A 27,271-nucleotide genomic window follows, 5' to 3' on the forward strand; every position below is an offset into this window, starting at 1 on the left:
CTTCCCTGCCACCCTGACAGTTCAACAAGCCGCCCCAACTGCCATCTCACCTTCTGGCGGGGCCCTGCTGCCTCGATGGACACCATCGCGAGTGACTACGAGCTGTGGGAGGGCAGTAACATCTCCCACCTCCTGCCCAGATGCCCCCTCCAAACCCAGCACACCCCTGCACAGCCGACAGCCAGCCGCGACATTTCCAAAGGAGAAATACCTGTTTCTTTTTCGTTTCTTGGAGCTCTTCTTCTTCTTCTTCTTCACAGGGGAGGGGCTGTAGGAGGGAGACCTGGGGGGGCAAAGGGGTGTCAGGGGCTGCATGGCTCCCTCACCCCTCTGAGGCCTTCCCGGCCCACGTCATCCCCGGGCTCAGGGCCTGGGGGGCTTTGGGCTGAGCCCCAGCCCGGTGTGAGGGGAGGGCGAGAAAATGGCGGTGCCTCGTGGGGCCTGCCAGCGGGCCCCGAGCCTTCAGCCCCTCACACTTCCATTTTGCATCCGTTTTCTCCCCTCATGCAGCGAGGGCCGCCAGTCCCCTCATCCATCCCCACATGCCACAGCCCAGGCTCATGCCCTCACCTCCGGCGCTTCTTGCGGCCAGACTTCTTCTTCTTCTTCTTCCCCCGGGCTGGCGGCGGCGCGCGCTCCCCATTGCACGAGGGGCTGAAGGGGGGGAGGGGGGAAACAAAATATTTTAAAATTAATAAATAAATGCACCATCTGAATCATTTCGCTTGGGGCTGCTCCCTTCCACATGCCACTGTCCCCACCAGAGGGACAGACAGGGCAGAGGGATCACTCCTCATAGCAGATCAGGGGTGCGGGTGAGCACCTAATTACCCTCTAATGAATAATTTGGTCACACTTTAAATTAAGTGTCTCCTGCATGGATTTAATGGAGATATAATGAGACAGCCACTGTACGTGGATACAGTGCCAGCTGATTATTTAAGATGTGTTTGCTGAGGTTAATGAGTCCATAACAGATTTATAGGTTTTGTTGCTCTTTGTAAATACACTTTAAATAATTAATTGGCATTTAATTTGCATATAATAATTATTGCAATCAGATGCATCTAACAGTAGTAAAAGACATGACATATGTTAAATAGCAATTGATTAGAAATATATATATTTATTGAGATGCTATGGTAATTTAGTAAGCTATGTATATCTTGCACAGCTGTTAAACCTTAAAAAATTGTGAACTAATTTCTTTTTAAACACATGACACTGAATCATGTCATGTTTCAGCGAAAAGTAAAATCCACAGTTAAATTAATTCAGAGCACTGGACTGAAAATATGAAGTGTCTGGGAGCTAGCGACCCCAAAAAAAGGCAGACTGATAGAAAGAAGGGCACTTGGTCTCTGCCTCAGTTTCCCCACTGTTCACCCCATTGGCAGGAGGAGCCACCTGTGGGGACATGAGTGTGGCCTCGTGTTTGGAAAACGTGAAGAGCTGAGTATTTGCTGCAGACAGAATGAAGGAAAGGACATTATTGTGAATATTAGCCCTACGGCTGAGCAAGCATCCTGGCATGTTGGCCTCGCAGGTGACAGGGACAGCACATTGGTGGTCCCAGTGAAGCCACCTGAAGGGCTGCAGCTCAGTGCCAAGCCCACCGGGAGCTGGCCCTGCTGCCAGCCAGAGGCAGCAGGTCACAAACACCACTTTGCAGGGCAGGCACGGGGACAAGGAGCTGGAAGACCTCTTCCCGTTGTCTGACCGGGAACAGACAAGTGTACCAGGGACCCTGAGCTGTCCTGGTGAGGGGGTGAGCAGAGGCTTCATCCCAGACCCCACTGAGACCATTTCTATGCAGGAGAGGACCTCAGTTGCCCCAGCGAGATAGCAGAACCTAGGGACAACACAAATTTGGGCTCCCCAGCAAGCAGGAGCACATCACAGCCTCTTTCTCAATCAAGCCCTGCCATGGCCAAACCAGAGCTTGGAGAAACCTCCAGCCTGTGCTCCTGAGCCACAGGCAACTCCTGCAGAGCCCTCCTCCTGCTCCCGAGATGAATTCTTTTGTCTTTGAAGTGGAAGACTTCTCCCTGGGCTGATCCAACTTTAATTGTTCTTCTGTGATTGTAATCAGAGTCTAATTAAAAATACACTTTAGATTATTGTTCCGGTTAGCCTGCAATCTGAAGATAGGAAATGTGCTTTCTTTCTCTTTCTTTCCAGCATCTTTAACCAAATGGAGAAGCTTTAATCCCAGAGACGGTTCAGCAGGCAGCTCTGAGACCCCAGCTGCTTCGCTTTGAAGGTTTCATTCATTTTTTCCCCTCACAAGTAGTCAGGGGCAAACGATGAGCTGATAACAAAGCCGTGCCCTAATGAGGGCAATGCAGCTAGTCTGATGTGGGCATGGGGAGGTGGGGACTGCCGAGGTGATCCCCAGCTGGGGGAACCCTGCAGGCCCCATTGCACGTGGGATGCTGGCAGTTCACCTGGGCTGTCTGCAAGGGGCTGCATGAGCAAGATGCGGAGCGAAAGGGAACTGCAGACACTGGGTTTTATGGAACTACAGCTCACATGGCCACCCAACCCATCCACAGCTTTCACAGACCCCAGCTGGGATGAGGATGACTATGGATGAGGATGACTATATACCCTCAGGTGTTTCCTCTGCTGACACCCCCGTCCCTTTTGGGGTGGCCCCGTCCCCTACCTGCGGGACCTGCGGCGGGCATGGCTGTGCCTCTCCTTCCCTCTCGCCCAGCCGTTAGTGGTGGAGGCCTCCTTGGACACACGGCCGCTTGGCTTCTCGGGATGTCTGTCCTCTGCAGGGTATGGCAGGCAGCTGAGTGGCCCACTACAGGGTACCGAGACAGAAAGAGCAATAAGGAAGGAAAAAAACAGGGGAGTGAAAATCCCAAGAAAACAAAGGGGTAAAAAAAAAAAAAAAACTTTTGCATTTCAAACACCATCCCCAAATCTGCTGTTGCATTGCCAGTCCCTTGCTGCATATCCTCTTCCCCCAAAGCATCCCCCTCATCGGCACCCAGGTGGAAGCAAAGCTCCCTCCCCACACCTACAAACAAGGTGCTGGGCCAGCAGCACAGCTGGTCCTGCTGAAAGCCCAGACTGGAGGCACTGGGGCAGCCCATCAGAGCCAAGGGGAACCACCTTAGCCTTGCAGGTGCCTACACAAGCCCTGGGGAACCCATGCGGGCAGAACCCTGCAGACATTTTTTTCAAGCAGAAGGACTGATGCAAAGCCATAAACCACACCTGGAGGGGGCACTGAGAACACCGTGGTTTTGGTGTCATCCAAAGTATTATTCAAATAAATAAAGCAAGTGTCAGGGTGTCCAGGGCAGGCTGCAGAGACTGTCACAGCCACTGCACATGGGATGAAGGGCTGGGGTGTGCATATCTGGGGCATTCAGTGTGCCCAGGAGGGTGTCTAAAGAGCAATGCCACGGTGAAGGAGCACGTTAGCCCTGGCTAGCCTTGGCCAGAAGCATGCAGCCCCTGGCAATGTCCTTCTGCCTGCCCCCGTCATGCACAAAGCAATTTTGGGGGCTGCAGTTGGCCCAGGAGCAGCTGCAGAAGAGAGGTCACCCCTATTTCCACTTGTGCTCTCAGCCAAACCCCACCTTCCCTAATAGCTTCCTCTTTCTCGGCGCACATTTTTTATGTCTGAACGTTTTAGGGATGTGCCTTAGCCAAACACAAGCACTAGGGTTCAACGGGGGGAAGCTGGGGCAAATATTTCCAGCCCAGGACATGCAGGAGGTGGTGCTGATGTGATGGTCTCTCCGGCTTTAAAATCTATTACTCTAACTGTAATAAATCCCCCGGTCTCTTCCCAACATCTATGTGGTTTGTAACCATCCGGGAAGCTACATGGTTAATTGCTTTCTTTGCATGAGCTAATTAGCTTGTGGCCTTTTCCGAACCCCTTTTAAGAGCAGCCTTCTGAGGCTCAATCATTAGCATCCATTAAAAACGTCCCCAAATTAATGACCTGTGCAAAGCCAGGGCTGGAGCAGCTCCGGGAGCAGAGGCGGGGGCTGTCCCCGGGTACGGTGGGTGATGTCCCCCACCCTGGTCCCTGATCCCACTAATGGCATTTTCAGGTCCCGGGGTTAAAACATTTTGGCCTGGAGGCGAACAAGGGCTGCTGCTGTCCTGCAACACACCACGTACCATTTCTTCTGGGCCTGGAAGTAATTATCGATGGAAATAATTATTCTCCAATCCCATCAAAGGCTGGCTTTGATTCAACCAAATGTTCTCCTCCGGTGAAAGCTGAGAGTCACTAACACGCTAAACCGGCTGGTAATCCCTGCGCGTTCAGCTCCACGGACATTGATCGAATATAAATATATATGTAAGTATAAATATATATACTTTGTAGTTTTTCGTGTCTTTCATGCCTGGCATAAAAGCTCTTGCAGTTTGGTGTGAAAGACCTCCGCAGCCTTAGAGGGAGGACTGTCACACCTTCCCCTGCAGGAAGGAGAAAGCCTCTGTGGAGGTTTTTTTTGGGGAAAAAGAGCTTAGTTTGCTGGAGGCAGCCCCAGGAGGGCAGCAAGGACACGCAAGCAATGTGACTGGAAGCACAGGCTTCCTCTGCGCAGGGGACGTCCCTTCCCTTTGCAGCAGTCTCTGGTCCAAGAAGACTTTGGGGGCAATTTTTGCCAGTTTTTTGGTGGATGCGAGGGGAGCAGAGGGCACGCAGGGCTCTGCCCGGGTGCTCGCCTCTCCCACCAGCCCAAGCACTTCACTGCTTTTCCCAACCAGGCTGCATTTAGATATTGTTAATGTGAAGGGGAAACCACCATAAAATGCTGCAGACACCTGGAGAACGGGGCTGGGGCTGGCAGCCGGGCTATGGCAGCGTGGAGGTGGCTGCTGGCCTTTCGCAGAGGACGAGACAAAGGCAGAGGGTATTTGCAGCCTCAGGGAGCAGAGCTCTCTCACAAACCATCACCACATCTCCATCACAGAGCTCGGTGCCATGGCCACGTGCTGTCTCATCAGGCCATGGACCGTGGCACTCGGTGACGCAGCCCCCTCCCCTGTCCCCAGGCTCCCGCGCCCCCCAGCCATCTCCTGCCACAAAGCTTTCATCAAGCAGCCTTTCTCCTTCTCTCCTTTCTCTCTGGAGGAGAGAAAACCTGGAACGGTGCCTTCCTCGTGACCTTCCAGCTGCGGGACCCCATTGCCAGGGCAGCAGCAGCAGCAGCATCCCTCGCATCCGCAGGACCAGCTCCAGCAGCCCCAGCCCTCGGGGCCAGCCCAAGGCCCCTCCGCCCTTCCCAGCAGCTGTGCAAGCAGCAGAACAGGCACAAGAGGGCTGGATCATGCCCACCAGGCCTTTTTTTTTTTTTTTAAGATTTATTTTACTTCTAGAGGCACAGGGGGATTGGGTGCCGGATGCCCAGCCCGGTGCTGCAGGGATCTGTCTGTGTGCACGAGCGCTTTGGAGACCTCCAGCACTGGCCACGCTTGGCAGATCCACTCCAAGGGCACTTCCGAGCTCAAGACAGAATATTTGGGAAAACCAATATCAGCACTTCACTACCTTGCCCTTTTCAGCCCCGACTCGCTACGCATTCCCATCACCTCGGCAGCCCCCGGTGTGAAAGCAGGCGCAGCTCCAGCCGACTGGAGCCACGAAAACTCAGAAGGTTAAAGCATCTCTGATGAAGCCTAATAGTTGCAAATATTTCACCGGCAGAGCCGATGATGGATGCCTCGCTGAGGGACATCGGCCCGTGAAAGGACAGGGGCACCCGTGGCCCCAGGAAGAGTGAGAAGCGCCCGCAGCCACGGCGGTGGGACCCAGCACATCGCCTCTGCCCGGCGCCTCGGCTGCTCCGCACCACTTCGGGCAGAGGAGGTTTTTCTGTGCCGGCGAAATTACCCTTTTATTTTCTCTCCCGCTTTCTGTCTCTCCTCAGCTGATTGAAAAAGAAAATTGTGGAACCGTTCCTTCGTCCCAGGAGAGGGAGGGGGGAAAGAGGAAGGTTGTAAAGACATTTCCAAGCCCAAACTCCAGCAGATGTGTTTACATAAATCCCTTTGAAATACGCACTAAAAATACCTCTTCAAAATTAGGAGATGGGGGAGATTGTAAAGTGCTTTCCACAAACACAGACACACAAGCGCCCCACGGCAGGTTTCTTCCCCACCTCATTCAGACTGTTATTATTAGTGCGGCAGGAGCCCTGCAGTTTGTTATTGAAAATTATAATAGCAAATCACCGAGATATTTTCCCTGATTGCACAGATTCCAAGCCAGTTCCATTTTAATCTTCTCTCCACTATTTTCCCGTGCATCAGCAGAGGCGCCAGCTGCAGAAAAGCGCGTGGTTTTTTTCTTGATGCAGTTTAAGCACAGAAGAGAAATACCACTCTCTAATAGATGTTTTTCATCCAATTTTCGCCACCACGCCTCGTTCCCCCTCCTGCGATGCCCGCGTCCTGCTGCAAGCCCGAACGCCGCGGCGGCGGCTCCTTTTGCTTCTTGCCCTCCAGAAACGCCTCACGACCTCCTCTCATCACACCCCGGGCCAAAAAAAAAAAAAAGCAGCTCAGCTCTTTATTGTCCAGCAGCTGATTTGCCATGCATGGCTGCCTAAAAACAGAGGCGTGTCCCTGCTGGTGGCGGGGTCGGTGCCAGGTTCTCCAGGGACAGAAGCGATGCTGCCGTGAGCCATCCTCGCGAGGGTCCCCACAGCTGCGTGCCCTCCTCCCCAGGGGCTGGACAGCCCCGTGCCTTCCCTATTCTCAAATCCCCCCCCTTCAGCAAACACCCTCCGGGTCCCCATGCCCTGGAAAGGTGACGGCGATGGCACCGCCGCCAGGTCCCGTCCCACGTGCAGCGCCGGGTAGGGCCGCGGGCGCTCGTCACAACGCGCCAGTTCCCCTGTCTGAAGCCCTGCTCCATTTGGCAGGGCGAACGGCGGCAAGATAAATAGTTTATTTGCCAATAACATAGCTCGTTAACTTTTAATCGAAGAGCGGGTTGTGAGCACACAGCTTCCAGGAGCGATGGGAGATTGCTTTGAGCACGGATCAGGCACAGGGCACGTTGGCAGGAGGAGAGGATGGGGAGATCCAGCTGGAGAAGCTCCCCCGGAGCAGCAGCATGCCCTCTCTATTTCTTTGCCCTTTTTTTATTTATTTTTTAATTCCCACTGGGAAAATAATGGAAAACCCGTCCGATAACTTCAAAACCCAACCTGCCTGCACAGCATCCGCCTGCCCAGGGAGCAGCTCAGGTTGGTGGGGACAGTGGGGAACACCAGGAGATGATGGCCAGCTTCCTCCTCCAGGATGGGGACCGGGACACTCAGACCCCGTAAATAAACCACCCCTGAGATGGAGTCCCCTGGGTGTCCCCCATTTGGGACTTTTCTCTCTAATATCCACCCCACTGTGACACCCTGGGCTACGCAGGGCTGCACGGAGCGGATGTCCCCGCACGGGGATGCGTGGGCAGCGCAGCTTCGTGGCTGGGTGGGTTTGGTGTGGCTCCAGCCCTCCTTTCCCCAGCTCCCCCTGGTCCTGTGGGAAACACCTCGGCAGTCTCGCCAGCTGCCTGGAGATGGGTGGCAGGGGGTATTTTTTTAAAGAGGGTTTCTAGGAGGGAAGACGGGGCCTTGCCTCCGCTCAGGAGGTCGAGGTTGGCATGCCCATGCCACCAAGGGCTGCTTTTGGGGCCAAGCCAGGAAAAATCCCTCCATCTCCGCTCCCAGGGCTCGTCCCCAGCCACCTCCTCCACCCTGCAACCCTGCACATGGCTTTAAATCACCAGGGAAGAGCAAGGGGAGGATATTTATGGGTTTGCTGCTCCCTAGGGGGAAGGTCTGGAGGAGGCAGCCGGCTCCCAGCGCTCCTGGCCCCGTGGCTGGAGAGAATCATTTCCCTGCTCAGCACACCCGTCTTTAATTGGGTGTAATAATAATTTTATTGCTTGCCGGGATTTGTGGGGCTGAACTAATATTTGTAAAATGCTCTGCTATCCTCGGCTGAAAGGCAGCCTAGAACGGCAAAGCCCCCGTGTTATCCACATTTGGATAATCCAGAATTATTCACAAACAAAATCAAGATTATGCAAATATATTCATTACTTCCCAGAGCACCTCCAGGAAAATAGGGGAATTAGTCTCGTTAACAATTACCCGCTATGTCAGCGCGTGGCTGAGCACACGGGCGCACGCGCTCCCCGTCGGCAGTCACCTGGGGCTCGTCCCGGGATCGCACGGTGCTGGAAAAGGAGGGGAGGTTTGGGCTGGGGGCGGCCTCGTTGCGCCCCTGTCCCCACTCCGGCCCTCGACTTTGTGCACCCTGGTGCTGAGCCCGGCTTCGTGCGGTGCAGGGCAGCCGCGTGGCCAGGGCGCGCTGGATAAAGGTGCGCTGGAAACCCCGCACGGCTTAATTAATGCCACATGCCTTTCACTCCGCGGGTTGCGTGGGTTGTTAATTATTTTTATAAAGAAAATAATTAGTCCCAATCAAGGCAGAAGCTCTCCAGAATTACAGCTCATTAAGCGCTCTCACATTTTTCTGTTCTATAAAAAGTCGTGTGGCGCTGATGAAAATTACAGACCCTTGGAAGCAGCATTAAATACAAATCCAGGCGGTGTTACCATCCTGTTACCACCAGCCGCATCGCCTTGGCTTCAGCAATTGCAGCTGGAGATGGAGTGCGGGGGTTTCTGCTCCCTACCAGCTCCGCAAAGAAGCGCTCTGCCCGTTAGCGTGCCGGGACCAACGTGACCCCCAGCAGCGGCTCGGCCAAGGACGTCCCCGAGGAGGTGACAGCCACCGAGGGGAAAGGGGCACCTCGGCGAGGGGCTGAAGGGGAGGGATGCTCAGGTTGGGTTCAGCTCCCCCATGGCTAAAAGAGGGGACAAGGAGCAGCCTCAGAGCCGTGGGGTCATCCCGGTGGGACACGGGATGTCAGACGCGGAGGGGTGCTCGTGGCGGGGTGCGGGAGCGTCCCCGAGCATCCCCAGCTGGGCCATCCTGATGTGCTGGGACCGGCCCTACCGAACGCCGCAGGGGCTTCACTCGGAGCCTAATTGAAAGAAATCAAAGCACGGTGAAGGGAGCTGAGGCCAAATCAATGGCAGAGCAGCAGCGAGGGCGAGCGGGACTCTGGCTTCGCTGCCTCTCCACCATGAATGGCGAGGTGAGCCCCGTCCCCTGCTCTTCCTGTGACAAACAGGGGCTGGGAAGAAGGCAAACACAACACGGGCAGCTGAAAATAAAGGTTGCTGGTGTAAAACCAACAGCCTCAGCAGGGCAGCTTGAGCACAGCCCTACCTCCCCTCCTGCACGCCGGAGGAGGCTGCTCCGCCAGCGCAGACGCCGCGGGCCGCGGTACGGCACATGTAGGTCACGTCGTGTTGGGGGCACCGCTCTCGCAGGCAGCCACCCCTCGGCTCCAGCTGACCCGCAGATTAATGCAGCGGGGGGTCTTTAGCTGTGAAATCTCTCTTAACGCAAAAATATTTCTCTCGCTGGGCAGTAGCCGATTCTTCATCCTGACAGCAGCGTAGCTGAAATCCCAGCCTCCTGCCCCGGTCCTCTCCTATCGCACGCAAAGTGCCGCATTCAAGCACACCCAGGCAAAGCCAAAAACCCCAAAAAGCTCCCAAACCCCCAAAACCTCAAACCAGCGGCCCCAGCGCTGCCCTGCTGTGCTGGGGCGATGCTCTGCTGGCATTCAGTGTCGGCCAAAATCCCTTTTCTCATCGTGGCCCTTGGGTTCCTGAGCACTTCCAGCCACTCGCACGTGCAGATGAGGTGTGCACCAACCAAGCCCCTGCTCCTGTCCTTGGGATTTGGGATCGAGCATCACAGCGGTGTTTGTGGCCCCTATCTGCTCGCTTGGGCTTCCTCTGGCCCCGGGAACAAAGCGGGAAGGGGGGCAGCAAGCAGAGCAGAGCAATCCTGGAGGAGCAGCACCCTGCTGAGCACCTCGGTCCTGCTGCCCACCCAAGCACCCACTGGGAGCACACTGGGAGCACACTGGGAGCACACTGGGAGACCCCCAAGAGCCGAGCCGGCTGCAGCCACCTGGTCTTGTCTCATTAATGGAGGGACATCAATTAAACACGGAGCGTTAAACGAGTCGTCAGTGAAGCAATTAGCCCCAACCACAGGCTGGGGGCTCAGGGACCCAGCTCAGCCTTGAAACGCCCGCCTGAGCGCCTTCTGCCCCAAAAGAGGCATATTTCAGCCCAATTCTGCCGTCCTGCTGCAGGATGGCATCCTGCTAGCATCCGGCCAGCTACAGGGCTGGCTCCCTGGAAAAGGGCAAGAGCGGCACGGGGTCCCCAGCACATCCCCCCACTCCTTTCCCCCTTTCAACCGAGTTCATTCCCACTTTTAGGTTTTTTTTTAAGCCCTCCCTGCAGTCCCCGCTGCAATGGCAGGGAAGGCGCTCCCGTCACTTGCAAAAAAAAAAAAAAAAAAATTGCTATTTTTACAATCCCGGCTCCCGCAGCTGACAGAGGAGCCAGCCCCGAGCCTCCTGCAGAAGGGAGGCTGCGTGGCCTCTGCTGCCAGCGGCGGCACCGGGCAGAGCCCCGCTGACCGTGCCACCAAAGCCCAGCACCTTCCCCGTCCCCTCCTGGGCTGGAAGCTGCGGCAAAGCCCCGGTGCCAAACCCAGCCGAAAATGCGGGTGGGATTTAACGCCCTGCTTCAGGCTTTGCAGTGACGAAGAGGTTTCAGCGGCCGCTGGAAGAAAAGGTGGAAATAAAGAGAAAAGGGAAGGGCGGTCATGCACGAAATGATTTCATTTTGCTGATGCGGGGAGCGTGTTTGATAAGTTCATTTTACAGAAAAACGGACCGAAAGAAAGGCCCGGCTGCGAGACAGGGAGAGGCGAGGGGGATGAAGGCTCCAGCCCCCCGGGGTGGCAGTGCTGGGACCCACAGCCCCACATTTTTATTACCCAGACCTCGAGGGAGGGAGGGAGGAAAACTCCCTGCGGGCTTTATGAGCCCCCTTTTCCAAGGTGTCCCCAGGGGGACCCCACGCACGCCAAGCCAAGATGGGCTCAAGCCAGGTTTTCGGGCTCATCTCTCATTCCCAGGAGGGGAGCAGGAACACGAGGCGTGTTTTCCCCAGGTTTCCACAGCTCCCCTGCCCCGCTGGGGTTTTGGGGGCATCTCTAACCTTGGCTTCACCCTCCAGAGCCCTGCGAGACCCCTGGGCGTGCAGACGCAGCCTTTGGGGGACGTCTGGCAGCCGCCAGAGCCCAGCAAATATTCTCTGGCGAACTTTTCCCCGTTGGAAACGAGCCCGGCAGCGGCCCAGCGGAGGCAGGTGGACGGGGCCATGGGGAAGGAGGAGGAGGAGGAGGAGAAGGAGGAGGAAGGCACCGTGGGTCCCGCGAGCATCCCCCGGCTCTGTCCTCGCCGCCTTCGCCCCGGGCTCCCCCCAGCAGCCCCCGAGCTGCCTAATTAGCGCCGCCGCCGCCGTCCAGCTGGAGCTGGAGGGCAGGGGCAGACAAAGCCTCCCTATTGACAGCACCCCCGAGGACTGGGGGGGGGGGGGGGGCTTTTCTTCTCTTCCCCCCCCCCTCCACTTTCCTTTTCAAGCCCCGCTCCCCCCGTTGGGCCGGGGCCACGGGCTCATTAGCGCTGCGGCTCGTTGGGAGCGGGAAGGAGCAGATGGCAGCCAGGCCCTGCCGCCTCTCCCCGCGGAGCAGATGCCCGGCGGACAAGGGGGGGATTAGCAGAGCCGGGGGGGGGGGGGGGGCCGCAAGCTGGGTCCGTCCCCCCCCCCCCAAGCAGCACGGCCTGGTGCCGATGCTCAGGGACCGACCGGCGTGCTGGGGGCTGCCGAAACGCTGCAGGTTGGGATGGGAAAAAGCTGGCGCCCTATCCCGTCCCCAAACTCACCGGCGATGGCAAACCAGGCAGCAAAACTGTGCTGGCCCCCCCCAAAACGCAGTGACCCCCCCTCCCTGCCCGCCACACGCGGCACGTCCCGGGGGACTGGGGGTTAAAGCGCAAATCCCCGCGCTGCCCTGGTGTGACCCAGTTAGGCCATCTGGCAGGCACGGACACAGCCTCGGCCCCCCCGTACACCCCCCCCAGCGCCGTTACCTGCCCCAGGGTGAAGTCCCCGGGGTGACCGGGGGGTGACAGCGGGCGGGTGACAGCCCCGAGCCCCTCGGTGCCCCCCCTCTGCGTTTCCCGGCCGCGCTGCAGCAGCTGCAGGCTGCTCGCCCGGTAATTCGGCTCCGGCACCGAAATAACGAATAGCCACCCACAGCCTTCTTAAAAAAATAAGTAAAAAAAAAAAAGAGTCGGACGAGAAGAAAGTGAAGACGGGAAGCGACCGCCTCGATTTTTCCCCTTCCGTGCCACGAAGCGCTCGGGAACCCCTTGACTTGGCAGGAGCCCCCCCGGGGGCGCGGGCTGCCCCTGGCTGGGCACGGGCAGGATTAATGTATTCCTTTGTTCCGGGGACGAAACGTGGTTTTAGCAGGGCTTTAACCCGCTGAACCTCCCAGGGAGCTTGACGGGAATTAAGATGGAAGGGGATTTATCTCCGGGAGCGGCGGTGAGGGATGGGGCAGCGCCGTGCTCCGTTTTGGGGGGCTCGCGGGGAGCCAGCGGGGCACGGAGCCTCCCAGGGGGGCTGCGGGGCCAGCTGGAAGGAGGAAAATCCCCTCCTGCAAGGGGAAAACCCTGCTGCCCCACGGCTGTCAAGTGCGGGAGCAAACAGAAAGCCAGCTGGTCACCGCAGCGCCTCGCCGGGCTACCTGGCCTCCCCACCTGCCCCCGGTGCCGCTCGGCTTTAGGGGATTTGCTCCTAAATTAGCCCGGCGTGCTCTCGGGGCCACGAGGCCGATGCGATCGGCGTTGCTGTGAAGCCTTCAGGAAAGCCAGAGCGGGCTTTACGAGGGGTGCAGAGCAGGCGCCCAGCTCCGAGCCTTTCCCAGTTCCCAGCGCCGGTTCCCAGTTTCCCAACCCGACCGACGAGGCGGGGAGCAGCAGCAGCCCCAGGAGGCAGAAGCCTCGCTCACTCCCTTGGGAAAACAACGCCGAGAGGATGGCTTTAACCAACATCGAGGCAGCCAACAAAATAAATTCGGATGCTCCGAGGCTGGGAAGGGGCTGTCGTGAAGAAGCCGCACGGGTCCTGGCGCATCCGATGGCCCGGTGGGTACCGGGTGGGCACCGCTGCCCCCCCTTGCCTTTTTCTGCGGGTTTTGGCCCCAGCTGAGCATCTGGCAAGGCAGGGGCTGCACACAGGCTACTTGTCCTGGGGGGGGGAACAACATTGACATTGCCCCCCCCCCGTCCCCAGGGGTGCTCCCCCCGTGTCACCTTCCCGCGGGGTCCAGGTGCTGCAGGGACAAAGCCAGCGGGACGCACGCCCTGGGGGCTGCACAGTGGGGCTGGGGGAGACCCCACTTTGTGCCTGGTGACCCCCCCATCTTCCCCCCCTTCACCCCATAGCCCAGCAAGAGCTTTCCAGCCCCCTGCTCGGAGGCAGCCAAAGTTTCCCGAGCGTGCATCAGCCTGGGGACGGGGTGCCCAGCCAGCGGGGGGGGGGGGGGACAGAGAGCCGGGGTCCCCCAGCCCTGCGCACGGGGGTCCCTTGGGTCCCCAGCCCCTAAGCAAGACCCCTCGGGGGTGGCAGAAGGGGGGGGGGCACCAGCAGGGACTGGGGAAGAGACCGGTGGTGCTGCGGAGCCGGGGGTGGCTCCCCGAGCCCTTACCTGGGCAGCGGCTTGCGGGCGGTGATGCTGGCCACGATGATGCTCTCGGGGCGCGGCGTGGCCACGGCTTTGAAGGTGCCTCGCCAGAACTTCTCGAAGAGCTGCTTCTCGCCCTGCTGCACGCCGGCCATGGCCCCGGCACGGCCCGGCACGGCTCGGCTCGGCTCGGCCGCTCTCCGCGGTGCTGATCGCCGCTACATCCCTGCCGGCCCCGCGCGGCTCGGTTCGGCGCGGCTGGCGGGGGGCGTGTGGGGCCGAGCCGCTCCCGGCTGCCGTTTTGTGGCGGCGAGGCGGGGAATGGGGCCGGGCCCCGCCGCCGTCCCCTCCCCGGTGCCGCCTCCCGCAGCTGCTCCGCCGGGAGCATCCCTGGACCGAGAGCATCTCTGGGTCTGGAGCATCCTGGAGCCGGAGCGTCCTTGGGTCTGGAAAACCCCTGGATCCGGAGCATCCCTGAAGCGGGAGCATCCCTGGATCCGGAGCATCCTGGACCCTGAGCATCCCTGGACCAGGAGCCCCAGGCCGGTCACTGCCCACGTAGACCACCCATTTTATCACCCAAATGGGTCCAGGGATGCTCCCCAGGAGCAGCTCCTCTGTGGCTGGGTTCAGCCTCGGGTTTTGCCCTCTCCCAGCTGCTCAGTGGGACAAAAAAAAAAAAAAAAATAGGCACCAGCTCGGATCGCCGAGAGGAAAAGCAGCAGAAAGCCACGGAGAGCTTTGTGTATCTGGTCCGCACTGAGATCTGCATGGGGAAGGGGTTTGGGAAACAAACTCTTTCTTTCCTCCCCCTCCATCCTTTCCCATTTAATGGTGAGGTGGAGGGGCAGGGATGGGCTTTGCTGCCTCTCAGCCCCATCTTGGGGCAGCAGCAGGGAGGGAAACCCCAAGCGGCTCCAAAACCAAGGGCTCAGCACCCAGGGCAGGATCCGACCCCTCATCACCGGGGTACCTGGGCTGGCGCAAGTACAGTGGCGTGATTCCCCCCAGCCCCTTGTACCGAGCGCAATAAAAACGTCTCTGGGAGAAAACGCTTCTCGGAGCCGGCGCTTGGGAGCACGAGTGAGAGCCGGTGACCTTGGGTGGCTGAGACGCTCGCTATTGTGCCTCGGCAAGCCGCGTGCTGCTTTATGTAAGCAGCTGGGGATAGCGGAGCCGGGAACAATAGGCAGTGGGAGCTGAGGAAGGAGGGAAAATCACAGAAAACTTGATCACCTCCTTGCGATGGATACAAAATTAGCAGGAGGCAGCAGGGCTGGCGGCGGCGTTGCCTGGCTGAAATCCTCCAGCCCTGCTGATTTTTGCTTTCTGCCCCCAGGACCCGGCCTGCAGCCCTGCACCGAGAGCCACAACCCTAAAACCCTGAAACCTCTGGAGGCGGGGGCTGCGGAAGCAGCGGCAGTGGGGTCGGGCAGAGATCCAGCAGGGCTTTGTAAAACACAGCCAGCTCCACCTGGAAAGCCTGGTGGGTTAGGACGGCATCTGCACGGGCAGAGAGCTCACCTTGTCCCACGGGGACGGCTTTACCCCCGGCTGGTGACCCCCTGTGGCTTCTCAGGTGCTGCTGGTGGGGATGCCGGTGCCTGAAGCAAGTGGGGAAGGATCCCAGCCCGGTGCCAGCTGCACCCCATAAGTGCAGCTCGTTACCCCAACACCCAGCCCAGCACCAGCTCCGAGGTCTGCAGGATGAGCGCAGCCACCGCCAGCTGCAGCCGAGGCCCCACGGCACCACGCAACGCTTCCACCTCGCCTGGCCCTTCTCCCCTCTAATCCCCAGGCCACCTGTCCCCAAATGAGCCCGGCTGTCCCCAGCTGTCCCCAAATGTGCCCCCCCCAGCCCAGCCCAGCCCAGCCCACACCTGGGGCTCGGCCCTGCCCGTGGGGCCGGGGAGCCCGGAGCTGCTCCGAACGCCCCCAAACTCGCTGCTGAAGGGGAGGAATAACAAATGTTTGCGCTATTAAATCAGCAGCACGGGTGGCGTGTGGGCAGGGGGGAGGCAGCGATGCTACAACGCGAAACCTCTCCTGGCGCACCTCGCGGAGACAGCAGCAGCCAATTAAGCAATTGGCTCCGTTAACGGAGGCTCCGAGGAATGCGCCTCCCCGCCGTACAATAACGGCGCTGTAATAAATTGCCTCGTAAATAAACAGCCTGGAAAAGCGGCGCAAGATGCCCAGAAAAAGCACGGCGGCGTACGCAGGGGCAACGCCGGGTGTCACCGGCACAGCTGCCAGCCCCGTGCCACCCCCTGGCGATGCTTATTTCCCCCTTTTCCTCCCCCAAACCCATAGGGCCAACCTCCCCTTGTCCCCCCGCCACCCCAGGTTTAGATCTGGGGGTGAGCAGCAAAAGAAGCCGCCCCCGCCGCGGCTGAAGCCGAGAGGAGCGCAGGGGAGCAGTGGGGTGGCTCCGTGTGTGCTGAGAGGTGCCCCCGGGGATGGGAAGCAGAAAATGTGTTTACCCAGGATTACATTTTAATCTCTTCCCCCCTTCTAGAGAGAGAAGAGAGCTGGGTTCGGCCTGGAGCCGGACAAATATTTTCCTATAAATGTTGAATTTTCCCTTGGGTTTGGATTATTTGCTTGGTGCGCAACACACCGCAGAACCCCGGTGGGTGCTGAGCACCCGCTGCTCTGTGCCCGTGGTGCTTGGGGTCCCTGAATCCCCAGGGAAGCAGAACCAGGCCTGTCCCCATGTCCCCACAGCCAGGACACTGACGGTGCAGTGACCCCACTGGCATGGCACCGTCCTGGCACCTCGACCCACACCTCCATGTCCCCATTGCCCCCCACGCCGAAGGTGCTTCAGCTGCACGAGGCCAGAGGAAGAAACGGAGCCTGGTTTTGCACAAAACCTCCCCATTTCCACCTCCACTTCATCCCCCAGCCAAGCAGGCTTCCTGCAAATGCAGAAAATCAATAATTACCTTTGGAAGTATTCATTAGAACTCGAGAGTCAATAAACAAAAGCTGCGAGTGCCCTCGACTCATTACACTTCAGAAGCACCTACCAATTATTCCCTCCCCTAACCCAGCCCCAGGCAGCAGGGGGGGATTTCGGCCGCGTGCTGAGGCTGCAGCACTTCGTGGGGTCCATCCGTCACACACCAGCATGAGGTCTTTCCCTTTGGAAACACCCATTTTATGGAAAGTTCTCCCCCCTTGAAAGGCTCCCGGGCAGAGCCGCACACACCGCGGGGTCCCTCTGCTGTCCCCACAGCTGGGGACATCCAAGGATGAGGCTTTGGGAGAGAGGGAGAACAGGGAAAGGAGAAATAAGCCCTTTTTCCTTGAAATAGGAGGGCTGCCCAGCAAATGTGGGGAGGTGGAAATTTCGGCCGCAATTTTGGCAGCCGGCAGCATCCAGCCTTTGGCACTGGGATGGCACCAGGGCTTGGGGACAGGGTGGTGCTGGGACTTGCCCATCCCATCCGACCCCGTCCCATCCCATCCCTCCTTTCCATGGGGACATCAGCCAAGATTTGGGGCAGGCTTTCTCCCAGCGCCTGTCCAAGACAATTCCCATCAAGGCTGGGACAGGAAAGCGCCCATGGCCCACGCAGGACAGGACACAGCTGCTTCTCGCTCCCGCTGCGGCTCCTTTGACTGTGGCCTAGTGCACTGCACGCGGGGGGACAGGCACCCCTGCCCCGCTAATGTAGCAATTAGACATGTTCAGATTAATCAGATAATTAAGCAGAAATGTGCTAATTGAATAAACAGGAGAGCTGAATGCCAATGACATGGGGAGAAAAGGAGGACGGGGATGGGAGGCGCGCTGGGCAGCATGGGGACATGATGCTGCCCGCCAAGAGCGCAGGGACGTGTCCCCGGCTCCCAGGAGGCTGAGCTGAGGGGCTGGGGGGTCCCAAGGACTGGGGGGCGGTGCTGGAGATGAGCTCGATGCAGCAGGGATGGAGCCATAGCACCGGTGAGGACGGGCCAGCCCCTGGAAGGTGGCGGTGCCCAACGCATCCCTTCCCTCCCCGTGTCCCTGCGGTGCCAGAAGCAGCCCGTTCAAGCCACGGCCACGGCTTTTTCTTCCCTTCTGTGTCTACAAAAATCTCCAGGGTGGGAGACAGGAATTACCATTTCCCCATCCTGCTGCAGCAGATGGCAGAGAACCAGACCCAGGAGCACGCAGCGGAGCCGTGCAGCCTCCAAGAGCTCCGGTGGGCGCGGGCGGTGTTTCGGCACCGCCGGCACAGCCCAGCAGCACTGGGGCGCCCGTGCTGGCGTCGTGCAACGCCTGGCAGGAGCGCAGCCTCTGCCATGAGAGCTTCAACTGCTGCGAAGAACGAACGGAGAATTTGGGGCACGGACACTTCCCATTAAGACACGCTAATGAAATGTGAAAATGTTTTGCTGTGCCGTAATTTTATATATTTTTGAATGCAGCCGCAGCTGCGGCGCTGTTAGACAAGGGGCTAATTTGAATGTCAACTAAACCAGGCGAAATTACGGCCGAGTATGCCACGGGAACCAACGTGGCCGGGGACGTGTCCAGGAGCCCCAAGTCTTGCTGACCTTGCCCTCTCCTTACAACCTGGACCAAGAGCCCCATCTCACATCACCTCCATGGTCGAGCCCTGCCAGCTGCCACCAGCACGAGGGTCACAGGGCACCAAGTGACAAGGACAGGGGCGGCCACCCTAGGGAACAAAGCCACAGGCCCCTGGAGTTTGTCCTCAGCTGCTTGGGGTGCTCGGGGGCTCGGGTTTTTAAAAGCTCCCGGCAGTGCCTGCTGGCCCCTCGTTTATTTGCACAATTACAGCATCGCGTTGGCAGCGCGATGAGTTGCGGTTTGCTCCGGGTAAATAGCAGCCCCTCGGGTTGCTCCCAAAATGCATTTACTTGATGGGAGCAAAAGAACAAAACTAAGCAGACTATGCGAGGAGCAGGAGCACGGAACACAGGCTGTTCGCTCCCGGATTTTTTTTTTTAATAGAATAAAAAGGAGATTATTGGCTACAATTAATTGTTCACACTCTACAGAAGATGAAAGTGCAGGGAGTAAACAGATGCCTGTCACGATTCGGCGCTCATTAAGGCAGGAGCAGGATTCATTTCATACGCGTGATTAACTCCTGGCCACTGATGATTTACACGGCAGATGATCAAAAGAGAATTAATTATGCCACAAACGGGGCTGTGCCAACCCGGCAGGCCGGCGCTGCCGACGGTGGAGCCCACGGCCCCCGACATCGGGGCTGGAGCCGCCGGCGTCCCCTGCAAACAGCAACCGAGCAGAAAATCCAGACACGTCCTTCCCTCGGGATGGCTTTTGAGCAGCTCGGTGGACATCACCCCCTCGCACTGATGTTCCACAGCAGTGGGTTTAAGCCCAAGGGTGACCCATTGCTCTTCTGGGGCTGGTTCTGGTGGCTGTGAGTGCAGGGGAGCTGCAGGCAGTGCCACAGAGCGCGGCGTGGCACGGTGCGGGTATCCTCTGCCCAGCTTCCTGCCCCTCGTTAGCAGTAATTAACCTGGGGAAGGCTTCTCTCCACTCGACATCTTTTCTTTCCTCAGTGATTGATGGAGTCCCTCGCCCTTACAAATCCACACGGTAATTAAAGGAAGGGACTCCGCACCCTGAGCCTGATTTATTTTTTAATACAGCCCCCTTTTGATCTCATCTCTCTCCCTTAATTTAATTAGGAGCTGGGAATCAGCGTCCCTCCACCACCAGAGCTGCTCTGCCTTGCTTGGGTTCCTCCATCCCCAAAACTGGACGGCTGGCAATTTCCAGGAGCTCCATTAAGCACCAGCCCTGCTCTCACTTTATGAGCTGGAAGGGAAAAATCTCCCCTCGGTTTCAGGGTTTAGTCAATAACTGGAGGGAGGGCTGGTTTGCTTGCAGCGGGAGGCTCCTCTAACAGGCAGTGAGCAAGGTGGGATGCTCGCTTCCGTCCCAAACCCCAAATTACCGCAGGGCTTCTCCACCCCTGGCAGACCCCGGGCCGAGCCACTGCGCAGCGTCACGGGGAGCACCGCGGTGCAATAACTCCTTCCCACACAGCCTGGGCGACCGCAGGCATTTTAAGGAAAGAATGAAAAAAAAATGAAAAAAGGGCATTTGTGTTTAAATCCCCTCCAGGGCTTTTATTTGTGAGCTCCCTGGGGGGGGGGCATGGCCCAGAGGTGCCCACAGAGCCCAGCCGTAGGCACGGGCACCTGCCTGGTCCCCCCAAGCGCAGCCGAGCCCCCCGCTCAGCTAACGAACTCGTGCTGATTAGTGCCTGTTATTTTTAAAATCTTAATCTTAACTCCTGCAGGAGTCACCTTCAGCTCCGCGAGGCGGCCCCTCCCCGAGGAGGCGATGGGGAGATGAATTGATTGCCTGGAGCTGATTAGCAATTACGCCTGGCACGCTCCAGCTGTAAATACTGTCACCGCGGCCAGGGACAAGGCATGGGGGGGCCTGGGGTGCTGCATTATTAGGAGCAGGAGGCGGCAGACCCCAAAAGAACACTTCCCAAAGATTTTGGTAGCCGCCAAATCCCCTGAGATCACGGCATGCTCCTGCCCAACCAGCCCGCTGCGCGCGGGTGCTCGTGAGTTGTGTCTTTAATACGGTGCGGGAATATTTGCCCCATAAATTTTTAAGAGCAGATTTACAGACCTTAACGGCCTCACAGGCTGTTAGTGCAGCAGCGCTCTCCGGGGCCCCCTCCCCACGGGGCTGGCAGCGTAGAGCTGCCCGGGGGCTGTGGACACTGCCACCACCCAGCCCCGACCTGCTCCATCCCGAGGGACACCAAGGTCCCCGATCAGGCCCAGGCAGCACCCGAGGATCAAACCCGCCTCACCTCCAGCAGGACCATTAAGAGAGGCACACGCAATGCCGCTGCTTTGGCAAGCTGTCATCTCTCTGCCTGTCTCCTTCAGAGGAGCTGGCTATTTAACCAGCTCTTAAACATTACAGCTGCTCAGCTGCAAAGCAGCTCCGTGACACAAGCCCCCGCTCCCAGGCGCTTTAAAAGAAATGAGAAACAAATTGAAGTGTACTCGAAGGCGACTTCTGGGGAGATAAAGCCAAGGCTTCGCGCTCGGGTGCGGTGGCAGCAAGAGAGACGAGCTTCACCTCCCTGCACCGCCCTGGCAGTGATGGACGATGCCACTACCAGAGCACCACAAACCTGGGCAGCTTAAAAACAAAACATGCTGAGGGCCAGCAGGCTTCGTGCTTGGGGTTACCCCTGCTGGGGACGGGCTTCTGAGGTCTAACAGCACCACAACAAACAATCAGTGGTTAAAGAGGCTGGGTTTGTCCCTGAGCTGATGCTCTCCAGCTCCAAGCTGCTCCTGGCTGATGGTGCTCGCTTCAAGATGACCGGAATTGGGGCAACCTCAAGCCAAAATCTCTCTACAGCCTCAGCTGGAGGCTGCAGGGCTTTCATTCCCAGTCTTCGCCAAATCCGTGCAGCAGCAGCAAAATTCACCAGCCCTGCACAGAGGCATCCGTGATCCCAGCAATCCCGGAAAAGGAAAAATAGATTTAAAAAAGATGCTGGTTCGCAAGGGCTGGCCGTGATTCACGGAGTGGAGGCTGACACAGAGGAAGGGCAGCTCTGGGAGGCTTGGCCCAGGAGGAGGACGTGGCCTCTCCCCACAGAGCCCCGGCCGCTCGCCTGCCAAACAGCCTCGGTGTGGCAGCTCCGCCAGGCAGCGCCGTGATTAACGAGACACCGGAGCTGTCGCTCAGCGCTGTGATGAGGTTGTAATCGAACAAGATAGATTAGGTGAAAATGCTTGCAAGGGAAGAAAAGGGGTGGTTCTGGCGCACTCGGCCAGGCTGTTAACCCCGACTGGTACTGGGCTGCTCCCAGCACCCACCAGAAGCCAGTCGCGTCGGGCTGCAAAAGCTCCAGGAAGGCTGGGGAGAGCTCAGCTGCCTGGGGAAGGCAACGTAATGCTCTTCACAGCTGGGACCTTGCCGTCAAATCCCTCTTCCGTTGACTAGACCAGAAATCATCTGCTTGATCTTCAACCAGCAGTTCAAAGCCTTTACATCGGTCTCAAGATTCATTAGCAGCTGAATAATAATCCCGGATAAGTCTCATCAAGGCATAAGAACCTTCCCTGCTGCCTTGGGTGTCAAGGGGGCGAACCACAACCTGGTGCCAGGACCCCCTGGCCTGGCCCCATTTTTGGGTGTAGGCTGCTGTGTTTTCTCCTGGCACGAGCAGAGGGGTGCTGTCGCCCACGGCAGGGGCTCCCCAGCAGCAGAGGACAAGCTACGGGTGGTGCAGAGCTGGTGGAGGCTCAGGACTCTGCAGCAGGAGGCTCGAGAGAGAGGCACGTGCATCGCCTGTGGGTGGCCATTAAATACGGAGGAACGGCCTCAGAGCTGGGGCATCCTCAAACGCAAGCAGAGGGAAGCACAGAAAAGGCTCTGGAGGCTTCCTGCTCACACTTGTCCTGTCCTCGCAGGGGTGGGCACCGAGCCTGACGGACACCCAGCATGCCCCAGAAGGTCGGGATTCACGCTCCGGGCTCCCGTTGTGCCCATGACATCTCTGATCCAAAAGCCGTTGCTGTCCCCTGGCTGTCACCGCCGCAGGACACAAGGTGTTCCCTGAGCCAGAGGACGACAGCCTCGCAGCTCCGTCTGCGTGCGGGTGACATTCCTTTACTTCCAGCCCCCCTTTCCCCAGGCACCTCCTCTCCTCAGAAATGGCAGCAAGAAAAAATAAATAATCAGCTGCAGAGAGCTGGCTGCACCAGGACATTTATTTCATAGAATGCATCATTTATTTTCAATTATCAGCGTACCTCCCCCCCCCCCCCCGCTCCCTCCCTCCCTCCCCGCGCACTTGGCGGATCGCTGGGACAAAGTTTGCAGAGTTGCAAAACGGCGGCGGAGGAGCCGGCGGCCCCGCGCAAGGCGAGGCGGAGCGGGGCACACGTGCTGGGGTGGCGCGGGGGGAAGGACAGGGGGACGGAAGGGACGGGGCTGTGGGTCAGACAGAGCGGGGAGAGGCGCCCTGCCTGTCGGCTTACCTCGGCCCGACGTGCTGAAGAGGTGCGGCGGCAGCGGAGCAGAGGCGACGATGGGGAGGCTGTAGGGAAGAGGCACAGGCAGGGGCCAGAGGGGTGTTGTAGGCGTCTTATCCCTCTATAAGCTCTTCCAGCCTCACAGCCCCAGCCTTCTCTCCCTTGTCCTCTCCTCCTGGGACTGGAGACAGACCTCAAGCTGTCCTCACCTCCTTGGGGACAGAGCCACGGCAACCTTGGGTGCTCGGGAGATGTCCAGACCTGGTGCGAGACGTGGTTTCTGAGCTGGTGATCAAAAAAACCATCCCACCCCAAGTCCCCACGTGGCCTACGGGCCTCCAAGCACCGGAGCTGCCAGAGCGCTGTCACGACACCCCCTGCTGCCTGCAGCACCCTTGTCCCACTGGGTGCAGGCAGGGGTCGAGGTGCGGCACTCGCTGGCTCTGCCTTACGCTCGCGCTCCGCAAGGCTTCTTATTCCCAGGTCGATCTCAGTCAGAGCCATTTAAAGATCTCTGACATATCATGAAGGATTCTCTAATGGGGTTCAGCAGACTAAGATTTATATCAAAAAGCCCCAATTTATTGAATTAATGCTGCAGAGCGAAACCGTGGCTGCTTAACAACTGGAGTATCAGTATTTTACAGCAACATAACTAATAAGGCCATTAATACAAACCGGGCTCCCTCCTGACATTTATATCACTGTAAATCTCTCTCAGCACTAGAATTATTTATGCCATCCCAGGTACTCGAGGAGCGCTGTCGTCCTTTATCAGGCTGAAAGATTTAAGCCACGAGATGATGATGCTAACTGTAATAAAAAAGGAGCGCGAGAGGAGCGGGGACAGCGTTGGCACAGCAGGAATGGGGCCGGGACCCTGACCCAAGGACACCAGGTGCAGATGCGAGCCTAGCCCTTGCTTTTGGGGAGCAGCTCCCCATTTCCAGCAGCGATGGGGGCCAGAGGCACCTGCAGTCCCAGGCCTTGAGATCAAACCCATGGGACGTATCTGGCTGCAGTTACCCATGAGCGCCAGGTTTGCCCTGAGCAAAGAAAACTTTGAAAGAGAAAGAAATGAAGCTGCACAGGGCGAGGAAGGTTTAAAAACCAAAAAAGCAGCCCCAGCCCTGGCCAAGCAGCAAGGGAAACCATAAATAGGAAGGAGGACGGGGTGGGGGTGGTGGGAGAGGAGAGGAGCCTGACAGACCTCGGTGAGTACTAATTATTTCTGGCATTATCTGCACAGACAGATAAGGTTTTCATTAATAAATGTGAAGAGGAACAGGGGGAGGAGGTGGAGAGGAGTGGGGAGGGGGACACAGAGAGAAGCAGCAACAGCTGAGTGCCAGGCGAGATCTGCAAATTAGCCACAACCACCAACAAAATGCAATCAGGTACAGGGAGCAATTAGGGGCCCAGCCAGCAGTGGTGGCAGCACGGGGGGACGTGGGGGACAGTAATTAGCTGCCAAGCCTGTCCCCACTCACCTTTGCTTTGCGGGCTGCCTCGTAATTCCTGACACGTTGGAAATGGAATCGTTAGTAATCTTTCATACGCAGGGCCTTATTAAACCCGCTATCTGTGCTTATTTAATTGGAAGGAGATAAAGCCAGGCCAGCCCGGGAAGCAGGGCTGGGGTGATGCATCATCTCGCTGCAGCCTTGCTTTTAAACCCAAATGCGCAGGCACACGTGCGTGCACGGGGTGACAGGGGCTGCAAGGATGCCAGAGCCATGAATTCGGACTTCTATCTCTGGGCAGGCTGTGACAGCGCTGAGAGGCAGGAGGAAAAGGAAAGCCCAGCTCCCCCGTGCTCCCTCGGTTTGCAGGCAGAGCGTACCTGGGCTGCGGGGCAGGATGGGGCCGGAGCGCCACGGGGCTGGCTTCCTGCAGCGGGGTTTGCGGCCAGGTGAAGGAGCTGCAGCAATTAGCAGAAGCACACCGGTCCTCTCTTGGCCTCGGTTCTCATGGCAACGGGGCTTTTCGGCACATTTCTCCATGCACAACCTCACCGCAAAGGTCAGCACGGGAGAGGAAGATGTTTGGTCCAGCTGAAATAGAATATCGGGCAACTCATTAAATCCCGGACAAACCGGAACACCTCCCCCCAAAGCCCACCTCTGAGCCATCCCCAAACCAACCTCCCCAGGGTGTGCGCGCCAGGGCCACAGCTCAGCAGCTCACAAGTGACGTTTCCATCAGCCCCCCTGCTCTCCTCTGGGAGCTGCTCCCTTCGATTGCTTTGAGAGAAGACAACCTCCTCCCTGCTGGGCAGACCTGCCGCTCTCCTGCCACAGCCCCTTCTTTCAGAGAAGCCAGGGCTCCAGGGCCTCTAGAAAACTTTATTCACAGAGTGGGGAAATGGAGAGAGAATTGCTTTTCTCTGTTTTATTAGAGGCAAGTCTTCATACGGCTCTCCTTAAACCATGGCATTACAAAGGAAGTGAGAGCCATGCATAGGTGAAAGGACAATTTTTCTGGAGGCAGGGCAAGGTGCCGTCACTGTAAGCACTTAATTAGGAGTCGAAGTGCTAGACCAAGGAGTTTTGCCCGCAGAGATTTACCAGACACAACCACAAGCTGCTTACTTCTTCAAACAGCTGAGCAGGAATTGTTTCTTCCTGCTTGAAACTAGGAGCCTGTGTCCAGGTACAGCTGCTGAAAGGCAGCAGAGCCACTGCATCTCTTTGTGCCACTCCAAGCAGAGATGATACAGGCTCAAGGATGGGGGCGGTTTCTGCCCTGGGAAGAGAAGATGCTCTTAACCAGCAGATTTAGATCCCCTCACCACAGACAGCACTTCCTTCCCTCCGAAACAGGGCTCCAAAGCCCGCTGAGCAGTACGTGGGTGAGCAGACCCCATGAGGCAGTGCAGGAGAAAGTTGAGGAGAACAGAACAAACACAAACCCCGCTTCAGCAGGCAGAACTTGCACTACAGCCTACCCAAACCAGGCTTTGGCCACAGCAATGGTGCTGGTGGATACAGGGCTCATCCCCAGCCAGGGACCAGCGGTTCTCTCCTAACCAGCCAGGCCCGCAGGAGTCTTCCAGATGTCCACCAGCTCTTGGGAGCCAGAAGAATAGCGAGGATTTCAGCCAGAGACCTCCATTTAATGGGCAAGAAGGCTGAGACCAAGTTTCACCTCTTTGAAATTTAAGATGAAAACTCCTTGTGTTAACAGCAGCTTTTCTGGGGAAAGTTAGCAAAGTCTATCTGCAGGCAGAAATCTCCTAAAAGGAGCAATTACGACCGGGACCAGAAGAGAGGCTTTGATCAGTTAAAGAGACATTTTCCCTGAGACAACAGTTCAGGACGGAGAAGCATGAGCTGCCTCACAAAAGGCACTCCGACCAGCACAGTTACCCTCCCCGGTGCTCTGCACTACAAAGCCCAGTGCCACGGAAGAGGCAGAGGCACCGAGGAGGCGAAGCACACGCTGTGCTGGGACAAGCGCTGCGCACAGGACCTACCAGGAAGACAGCACCCACAGCACCTACGTGGCCAGAGGCGGGCACACGGACCTGCCATCCGACCCACTGCTAGATGGGAGGGCTGAAAATCCTCTTTGCTTCCTCCAGTAAACAGACGGCACGACGTGGGGGTTTGGTTGGGAATCTCCCCTCGCTGGCACGGGGACAGCAGCAGGTGTCACGGGGTGAGCAGGGCGCGAAGGAGGCATCAGTAGTTCAGGATCCGAGGAAACAGCCCAAGATCCTGCCAGGAGAAGGACATGCTGATTGCTTTAATACACCTGCAAACATTAAGCTTGCAAGCCAAGCCTGCATTCAAGAAATCTCTAACATTTAAGGAGCTAAACACCCAGCGTATGACTGATGGAAAATTGAGAGCTTCTCTACATCAAGCTGTCTGAGGATGAACTGTCTGGGGATGTGTTCCCCAGTGCCCCCAAAGCATTTGCAATGCAGCTCAACCGGTGTCCTAGGTGGGAAGGGCTGCAAAGATTTATCTCATGCCTCTCCTCTGCCCCAAAGCCCATTCCTCCTTTGTCCTGACCGCGCTGGCAGCAGTCAGAGTCAGCTCTGCAATCCCCATTTAATGCTGCGGGGAGTTACTGGTGTCTCCTTTTGTGAGTCTTTTCCCCTCTCGGTCACTGAAGCAGAGGGAAGGTTTCTTCGTTTCCTTCCAGGTGACAAAGCACTGCTTCTGCGGCACTTCTTCCTGAGAGCAAACCCTGTGCCCCAAGCCCAGGGGGACCTAATGAGAAAGCAGACAGCCAGAAGAGCCTTGCTTCTCCGTTTCCCCTCCCTGCCTGCTCCCTGAAAGCGTCGGCATCCAAGGTGCCACCTGCAGCAGTCAGACAGTACTGTCCCCAGCATGAAGCAGAAGGGACAGCTCTGGCCTCCCATCCGAGCCTCGTCACTCCAGCCCAGAAGTGGCCCTTGACTCAAGTCAAGTTCGGCCCCAAGTTAAGACTAAAAACCCCTCCAATTTCACCTCATTGGGAAAAAAGGGTTGGGAGGCCAAGTTCCACACCAGCTCCTCTGACCTCAGACGAGGGCAAGTGAACTCCAGGCTAATTAATAAAGAATTGCAGCGCTCGAAGG

General features: G+C 57.7%; 1 protein-coding gene across 1 annotated transcript in view; it reads right to left on the reverse strand.

The window, feature by feature from the left end:
- SRRM4 (serine/arginine repetitive matrix 4) overlaps positions 1–27,271 on the reverse strand; it is an 83,224-nt gene that overhangs the window by 23,524 nt on the left and 32,429 nt on the right. The window contains exons 11-18 of the mRNA XM_080559138.1: positions 26,204–26,420; positions 25,293–25,446; positions 24,545–24,755; positions 22,708–22,962; positions 13,708–22,373; positions 2,669–2,812; positions 571–654; positions 212–283 (exon numbers count right to left, since the gene is read on the reverse strand). Of these exons, the coding sequence (XP_080415264.1) occupies positions 212–283; positions 571–654; positions 2,669–2,812; positions 13,708–13,838 (431 nt within the window). The 5' untranslated portion in view covers positions 13,839–22,373; positions 22,708–22,962; positions 24,545–24,755; positions 25,293–25,446; positions 26,204–26,420. The remainder of the gene's footprint in view (positions 1–211; positions 284–570; positions 655–2,668; positions 2,813–13,707; positions 22,374–22,707; positions 22,963–24,544; positions 24,756–25,292; positions 25,447–26,203; positions 26,421–27,271) is intronic.

This window comes from Anser brachyrhynchus (assembly GCF_964034855.1).
Source record: "Anser brachyrhynchus genome assembly, chromosome: 17".
Lineage (NCBI taxonomy): Eukaryota > Metazoa > Chordata > Aves > Anseriformes > Anatidae > Anser > Anser brachyrhynchus.